The 8,960-nt window shown below is 37.0% G+C and overlaps 1 protein-coding gene across 1 annotated transcript; it reads right to left on the minus strand.

Annotated features, from left to right (window-relative positions):
- Nucleotides 1–296: 296 nt before the first annotated feature.
- Nucleotides 297–6,364, minus strand: LOC147065709 (uncharacterized). The gene has a single exon (XM_085956797.1). It carries the CDS (start codon nucleotides 6,238–6,240, stop codon nucleotides 2,482–2,484), a length of 3,759 nt encoding a protein of 1,252 aa, XP_085812923.1. The 5' UTR covers nucleotides 6,241–6,364; the 3' UTR covers nucleotides 297–2,481.
- Nucleotides 6,365–8,960: the final 2,596 nt, after the last annotated feature.

Here is an 8,960-nt window from a genome sequence, read left to right on the forward strand (position 1 = left end):
ATACTAAATATAGTTATCATATTTGGTTTTCGGGTTGCCAAGTTCTTCATTCTTTTTCCTCAATGTTTCCGGCTTGTTGCAATGATGATTCTCAAGAGTTAATGTATTGAAGTATACAGTTAGGCGTATGGGTGCAAGCGCTGATTTAAGTGTGTCGTAAGGAGTTCGGTTTAGCTTACAGCAAATATTGCGCAGAGTAAAAAAAAATTAAATTATATTATATCTTCTGCGGTGTCACCGCTTCGATGAAAGTATAATAAAGAATCCAGAGTGACAACCCAAAAACCAAATACGATAAGAGCCAATCGTGAGAGTCTCGCGATATACATCTGGTTGTTTGTTTGCAAGAATCGTCCATCATTTGCAAAAACAATGATTGTTTTTTAAATTATGTTGTAATCATTAAAAAGGAAAGTATTGATATATCGCACCTCGCAACTAAACCGCCACAAGTCCAAATTTACGTGTTTTGAGTTAATTACTACGTTTCATTGTCTATCGTTCATAGTATATGTACCGAAAATTTCATATCTCTAAGTCATCAAATTCAAGTCAAAACTTCATTCAATATCTAAACATATTTCAAAAACATAGTACAAAAATGCGAAAGGTAAAAACTTCAAAGCTGATTTTCTCTGTTTGACGTTTTTTGGATTGTGGCAGTTTAATTGCGAGGGTGCGATATAGCTGTAGTAGTCTGCAACAAAATTAAATACATTAACGATGGAAAGGAAGGGTTCCAGGGAAATTAAATAGTTGCATAATATTGAATGTAAAATAATATAGTCTACATAATGCAAATACAGGTAGCTCAATAATTATTTATAATAAATATGTATATTATTTTTAACTGTATATAATTTTATTGTTTGACTTGATGTCTTATCCTTCTAAAAACATTAATAAACATGAAGGAATATATCAGTATTTTTTTGTGGGATTATAATGAATCATTTGACAAAAAGATCACATTTATACAATCTTGAAAACAGTTAGATATATAGAATTTAATAATTGCATATTCAACTTTTTAAAGAGTCGATTTACTTAACACGGTCACCAGTACACATGTATTCGTTCAATCCTCACCACGTCAATTAATTATTTTATAAAATTCATGTTTGAAATAAAGAACTTCTAATGAATGTCAAAATTCTCAAAATTTTTAATATTACGTATACTTGACGATACCTGCTGGACCGATGAGACAATCAAGTTTAGCTGAAGTACATGACGACGTAAGAGTATCGACCGAGATGAGTGTAGACAGCAAGGGTGGGACCTTCACCCGACAGTGGATTGAGAGTGACTGAGATTATTATCAGTCTTACTACACAATAGTTTTTTTTAGTTCTGACACATGCAAGATTGTTACAGCGGGGGAGGAATTACTCAATTGTACGATTTGAGTGACCCTGCATACCCACCGGAACGACGTCGCATGCATCAGGACTAAAAGTTACTACTATATCTATGTTTATACTTTTAAGTACCGCAAATTAGTATACACTTAGTGCTCGGCCGTAGTGGTTTGGCGGGTGCAGCGTCTTGCGAAACTCAAACGTATAACCGTGTGTATTATGCCCCAAAGAAGACACTGTCTACGAACATTTCACACACGGTTATACGTTTGAGTTTCACAAGACGCCACCGCGCCGAGCCCGCCAAACCACGACGGCTGAGCACTGATAGTGGGTAACTAGTGAATAGAAATGTAGAAAATGCGTGGGATGAGCTACCTGTACTTGGAACATACTAATAACTAAATTAGTTATGCAAAAGTCCTTAAAAATATATATTAATAAGTTTATGAGAACTTATAAATTGCTGAGAGAATTAAATAAATACAAGTGACATAATAAAAATGAGTTACGAACAGTTTTCACATCACCACGTACTTAACGCATTCACTGCGTCTCCAACGCAACCGGTGCGTTGCCCATCAGATGGCCATTAGATATAATTAGCTTCTTATTTAAATGTGGTAATTAAATATTAATTAAAAGGTCCACAGCGAATAGGTTAATTACGTGTGAAACAAGACTCTTAACATGTAACAGTTGTGCATGAAAAGTTATTTTATTTCTAATATTGGATTTTAGCCTATGGACAGGTGTATAAAATGTTATTATTTTCATACAAATGTATGTAATTTCACAAGAACAAAGAAATATCAATATTTTTTCATGGAATCGTAATAAAGGCTTGTTAGAATGACACCTAATTTTATTTATAGAATGTTGATAACAGTTATGTAGAATTTAAAATCGTATATTTAATTTTGAAGTCAATTTACCCAACTTGCCTTCCATTGCAATCGTATTAGTTCAATCCTCAGCAACCCATATATTTCATACAATAGTTATCTTAATATAAATGCAGTTGATGAAAGGACGCGGTGAAAAATAATTTCAACTTAAATTAGCAACTTCTTGTACATTTTGAAATAATTTAATAATGATTCTAATCGTGAATTCACCATTACCGTAGTTTTAAATCTTCTTTTAGTTTCCAGATCAGCAATTCCATGCATACTGTAGCGTCCTCCGCACTGTCATGGCCGTCCACTGAATTCTGTATAATCTTTCTTATATATTCGGAGGAGAGGTTACGGAGGGCTCTTTTATACGGGGGGCCCATTTTATGAGGAAATAAAACACTAGTGTCCACAACGGTGTCATGAAGGAGTTTCAAAGCCTTAAAATCTGACTCTAAACTGTGACCGACGAGGATTGTCTTATCAGAAAACATGTGCAAAAAGGTCGCTTGCACATCCAAAAGGGAGGTCGTCACGCCTTCCATCTGTTCCTCCGTTATTCCTGAATATCTTGTATTATAATCGATGATGGGATAAATCGGTTTGACTAAGGTTTCGTAAATAACTTTACACGACGTATCGATGACTGTGACCCTCGTCAAATCTAACCCGTGGGTCGTATAACACATCTCGCAATCGAGAGCGTACACTCCATAGTCGATATTTTCATCATCGTCGTCATGTTTGGATAGAGTTTTGACAAAGCCTCGTAAGTTATCATGATCTATGTATTCGTAGACGTGACATGAAGCCGACAGGCAGCCGTCTGAAGACCCGTCTTGACTGCAGCATTGATATTTAACTTCACCTCTGAATCTATATTTATTATTCGGATGATAGATGCATTCTTCTTTGATGATGGCATTCCCTTTTTTATCCACCGCAAATTCTTTCTTGCAACGGCAACACCATCTCAGATTGCCTTTCTGCGGTTTCTGTCTAGTATTTATCGTATATATTTTAGCGACACCCTTTTCTCTGATATCAGGATGTACTCTTGGAAAACCGTTCTCCCGGAGTTGTTCCTCATTAAGTATCCAATGAGATATATTCTTATAGAACCTTATTCCTCTGAAATTCGAGGAATCTATTTCATTTTTATTTTTATTTTCTATACTCCAGGACGCTTTTTGTCCTATTTTGCCTATGAGCACTTTGCTGTGAGAGATGCCGGTCGAGTCGTCAGATATGCTTTTCTTGATTCCATTCGCTTCTTGAAATTCTTTCCTCAGTCTCGATATAGTAAGGATTGCGGAATTTTTGTAAATCGGAATGGCGGTGCATTTCTTGTTGGTGTTGAGTTCCTCTTGTTGCGAGCGAGCGTACGCGTCTTCCGCTGTCAGATAGATCTTCAAGCATTCATCGATCATCAAATTCAAATACCTGGAACGGATGTTGACAGGAATTTTAGACGCCAATGCTTCAAGGACTCCCGGCCTCTCGGAGAACGTGTCGGTGGGCATGTGAGCGACTCGACTCACCCCTTTCGAAATGGTCTGCGATGTGGTGAGCACGGGTGGAGGGGCGGCGGGTTTTGCCAATGACTTTTTGGCGTTGAGAAACGTTGAAACATTGGGAACATGGGCTATTCGAACTTTAGAAGGGGCATTAGAACTGGAAGTGCTCGGCACTTCAGATTTGACTGAAAGACATTTCTGAGTTTGGGGCGGCTCGGGTGCAGGTTTTTTAGTACCTCTCTCCTCATGATATTCCCTCACTTTAGCGTACCTGTCTGTCATCGTCAATGCGGCTTTGGTTTTGAAATTAGGCGTTACCGTCGGAGTGGACCTGTAAATTGTCTGATTGGTTGGATGTGCGAGTCGTTTTTTACCCACCGTTTCATCCTTCTTTTCCTCCGGTTTGCTAGACACATGGGAATTGACTCTCTCTTTAGCCGTGGGAATATACTCTTTAAATATTTTAAGGCACTCTTCGTTTATCTCATCTTCATCGTTATCAGATAAATCTTCTATCAATTCGATATCACTGTCCGCATCCGACTCGTTAAAATGCTGCATACTGTCATCTTTGGATATTTTTTCTTTCGAGATTTTACTAGAATCGGATGATGATTTACCGCTACTGTGACTGCTCTTTCGCCGCTCTTCAGTTATCAAAGTTTTGTCAGTTTTTTTATTCGATTTAGAATCATCGTGTCTCGATTTTGAGCTGCTATGTCTAGATTTCGATATGTCATCCTTTGATTTCTTATCGTCGTGCTTGGATTTAGAATGATGACCATCGCGTTTCGATTTTGATTCAGACGATTTTGAAGTACTTCCCGATTTACTTTCAGATTTGCTCGATGATATGATGGACTTGCTTGAATGTTTATGAGAAGTGCTATTACTGCTAGAGCTAGATTTCCTACTTGTCTTGTTAGAATGTTTGTCATTTTGTAAATCCTTATTTTTCTCTATTTGTTTTTCACTTTCTGCTGATTTTTCTTTTCTGGGATGTTTTTCACTTTCTGTTAATTTTTCTTTTTTGGTATTATTCTTTTCAGAAGATTTTTCTTTTTCTCGATGCCTCTCCTTCTCCGACCGTTCCTTGTGAGAATGTTTTCCTTTATCTGAAGCCTTCTCTTTGTCAGATGATTTTTGTTTATCGAGATTTACTTTTTTGTCTGAGTGTTTTTCTTTATCTTTCGTTGTGTTGGGTTTGTTTTTATCATTATCTTGAACATGACCATGACTATGCAACGATTCAGGCTTTGTAAGTCTTTTATGAATGTCAATATCTGATACACTTTTTGGTTTAGACGTGGCCTCACTTTTTGAACTTGAATTTTTATCTTTAAGGCTTACGGAAACATTTGACAAGTCTACAGTGGGGTTGACTGCTTTTTTACTAGTAGTCGTATTTTCATCATCTAATATTTGTCCTAACAATTCAAATTCGGATTCAAAGTTTTCATCAGAATCGTCATTCTGCTTAAGTTTTTTGGCGGCCGGTTCTCCTTCTTCGTCGCTGGAAAATGCGGGATATCTTGACTTCGACAACGGAGTCGGTTCATATCTCAAAGCTGAAGAATAACATGGACTCGTAGGACCCGATTTACTGGTGGAATAATTAATATTTTCCGGACAATATCCTGATGTACTATAATTAACCGAAGGCACGACTCCAGGATTGTATGTCGCTCCCGTGTTTTTTTGCCCTGAAGGTGTATAAAGGGCGACTTTACTGTTGGTTTCTATACTTGTAATATCTGTAGGTACATAGCCACTACTTCCAATGGCATATTGATCTTTTACTGCCACGTCGGTCGCTGTATTGACAGGATTATAGGGTGTCGGCTGTTTGCCCCCCGCTGAGCCCGGTAAATACTGGATACTTGATTCCTGCCCTGCATTAATCGGTGTGTACCTGCTTTCATCGGAAACTTGTGTTCCGCGAAGTTCTTCCGGCCTTTTATAAATGACGCTTTTCGGTTCGGATGGAAAAGGAAGTCGCAATATATGACTTCTTGCCGGACGATGTGGTGTATATGGCACAGGAATATGTTTCCTGACGTGACTTTCTTTTTTCTCGGTAACCACCGGAGGGGCGGCATTGGGGGTGTCATTGGGATGTAATTTATTCAACTCTGCAATCGGCGTGGGATTGTAGGTGGCCTTTGCTGTCGGATTGACGACTGCGTTGGATGTCGTAGGATTTAACTCCTGTACCACTTTTGATATTATCGATTTGGAGGTTGAGCCGTTATCAACAACTGCAGCAGTGGCTTCTTTATGTAATAAAACCTTTTTGACGGCTTCTGAAACGAGCTGCTGCAAGATCTCTCCGTTTTCGAGTGAGTCTCCGTTTGCTTCGGCACATTCTCTGCGAGAATGTCTAAAATGACAATACGGTCTCTCGCACAAACCGCTGTCATAAAAGGGACAATTGATCCCTTTAAAATATCCTGTCGATGGAAGCATTAAATATACGCTATTTAAAATGTCAGGGATAATACTTTACTATTACACCACTACGAAACACAAACAATAACCTAGAAAATAAATGACATTTCTCAGACCTGTTGTTATATTACATTCAGCCAATATAAGCAAGCTATAGATGTTTGTCAATAAAAACTCTATATTGTGAAATTTTGGTTATCTCTATTTTTCTACATATTTTACCTATAATATTTTACTACCTACCTTTTTTCTGAAAATATGTTTTCAACAAAGACATTGCAGGGGTTTCCAACATTTATGTGAATTTTCAGCAAATGACGATACCCGTTTTAATTACCTTTATTACTATTATAGGTTGTGAGTTATTGTAAATTATTCATAATTGTTAAGTAGTTAGGTATCTACCTATATATTTTTCAAATCGAGGAGTTCATGAAAAACTATCCTTGACAACCAGGTCCGACCTTGGGGTACCTAATTGTCCTAGCGCCATAAGTGAGTCGCAATAATAAAGAAAAAGACCTACCTACCTAGGTAGTACCTATGTAGTTTAAACTCAGTTTTTAATTTTAATTAAATGCAAGATAATCATACAATTCAGAGGAATAATTGTAGAAACTGTAGACGATGTAATATAAAACAATATTGTTAGAAGAAATTACAGTAGGTAGCTAGGAAGGTACTTTAATAAGACGTATCTAGATACTTAGCAATGTTAGTTGTTCAATACAGAATTATGAATCTATGATCTTACATTTTGAATAATTTATTAGGCGGTAAATATCAAAGTGTGCGGTAAATTGCTATAATATAAGTATAAATAATGAAAATGTAATTAATCCATACTGGGAGTTTTTGAGGGTTACCAAAATAATATAGGTACCAAGGTAGGTAGGTACCTACCTCAGGGCTTCGCGCACAAGCACCAATCGGCCCACGCACTTTCTAGGACCTTCCCTGCTAGGTACGAGGGTGGGTCAATAATTCCTTAGAAAAAAGCATTAAAACAGTTTTTATTTTTGTATTTTTTTTTTATTTCTCAACATAATCACCTTGGAGCTCAATACACTTGGTTAGACGTTTCTCAATTTTTTTTAAACCGTCAGAAAAATAAGTTTTTGGAAGGTCCTCAAAATAAGCATTTGTCCGATCGATGACTTCTTCATTTGAAAAAAAAACGTTGTCCACTTAGCCATTTTTTTAAGTTTGGGAAAAGGAAAAAGTCACTGGGGGCTAAATCTGGCGAATACGGTGGGTGGTCGACCAATTCGAACTTCGATTCTTCAATTTTAGCCATTGATCGTAAACATGTGTGAACACGGGCATTGTCCTGATGAAAGAGGATTTTTTTCCTGTTTAAATGAGGCCGTTTTTCTTCAATTTTGTTTTTTAGCTGGTCCAATAAAGATGCATAACAATCCCCTGTTATTGTTTTTCCTTTTTCCAAATAGTCAACGAAAATAATTTCACGTGCATCCCAAAATACAGTAGCCATAACCTTACCAGCTGATTTTACGGTTTTCGCCTTCTTTGGACATGGTTTGCCTTCGCAATCCACTGCTTTGACTGTTCTTTCGTCTCGGGAGTATAGTGGTGTATCCATGTTTCATCTACAGTCAGAAAGCGACGAAAAAATTCATCCGGATTGCGTTGCATGAGCGACAACAGGGCTTTAGAGGCCACCACCCTATTGCGTTTATTGTCGACTGTGAGCAAACGCGGCACCCATCTTGCAGAAATATTTTTCATGCCCAATTTGTCATGTAAAATAGAAATGACGCTACCTTTTGAGATCCCTGTAACCTCAATTATCTCACTCAACTTTAATCTTCGGTCACTTAATACCATATCGTGGATTTTATTGATCATTTCTGGTGTAGTCACCTCTACAGGACGTCCTGAGCGTGGTTCATCCTTTGTTGATGTACGACCACGTTTAAATTCATTTAACCAGTTATAAATAGTTGCAAGTGAAGGAGCAGATATGCCGTGAACTAAATCCAACTCATTTTTTATTTCCTTTGCTGTTAACCCTTTTATATTAAAATGTTTAATAACAGCTCTAAACTCAATTTTCTCCATTTTCCATTTTTCCATTTTCCACAAGCAAATTTTTTTTTTAAATGTACGAGAAACACACAACAACCCGACCAATCTGATTGAAACTTCGCAGCATACTGAATCGGTAGTGCCGCTGCATGAAAACAAACCGCTTACAGTACTAGTCGCGCCACCTGTCGGCTTTTCTAAGGACTTATTGACCCACCCTCGTACCTACCTAGCTACCTAGTATTAAAATTTATAATATTTTATCGACGTGTGTGTGACTAATGATAGGTGGTAGGTACCTAATCACTTGAATGTGACATTTTAATTAATTATCGGTACCTACTTAAATTAATTTAATAGTTATTCAATTGTTATATACCTAGTTCATTTACCGCTAATTGTATTTAAATGTCTTATTATTAACATATTAACTAATAAAAGCAAAACCTACTTACCGCGGTATTTTAAACATGTTTGTGCTTTATTGGTGTTATAATTATTAATAACTCTAAACATTCTCAACCATCCCAACATACACAAAAATATTGCCAACTAGGTAGTTACCTACCAGCTACCTACCTGCCTATAATCTAGTTTGTTGATTTAACATTTTACGTAAAAGTTCTTTACGTTCAGCCGTTGCGTAAACCCATTTTTTTTTAAATTATGCTTTCGACGATTTTGTAAAT

The sequence above is a fragment of the Rhyacophila brunnea genome, unplaced genomic scaffold (genome assembly GCF_057557595.1).
Source record: "Rhyacophila brunnea isolate RB1 unplaced genomic scaffold, BYU_Rbru_1.0 scaffold_6, whole genome shotgun sequence".
NCBI lineage: Eukaryota > Metazoa > Arthropoda > Insecta > Trichoptera > Rhyacophilidae > Rhyacophila > Rhyacophila brunnea.

Bases quoted from the DNA above. Each gene is read 5' to 3' on its own strand.
- LOC147065709 (XM_085956797.1), bottom strand. From the start codon at position 6,240: ATGCTTCCATCGACAGGATATTTTAAAGGGATCAATTGTCCCTTTTAT.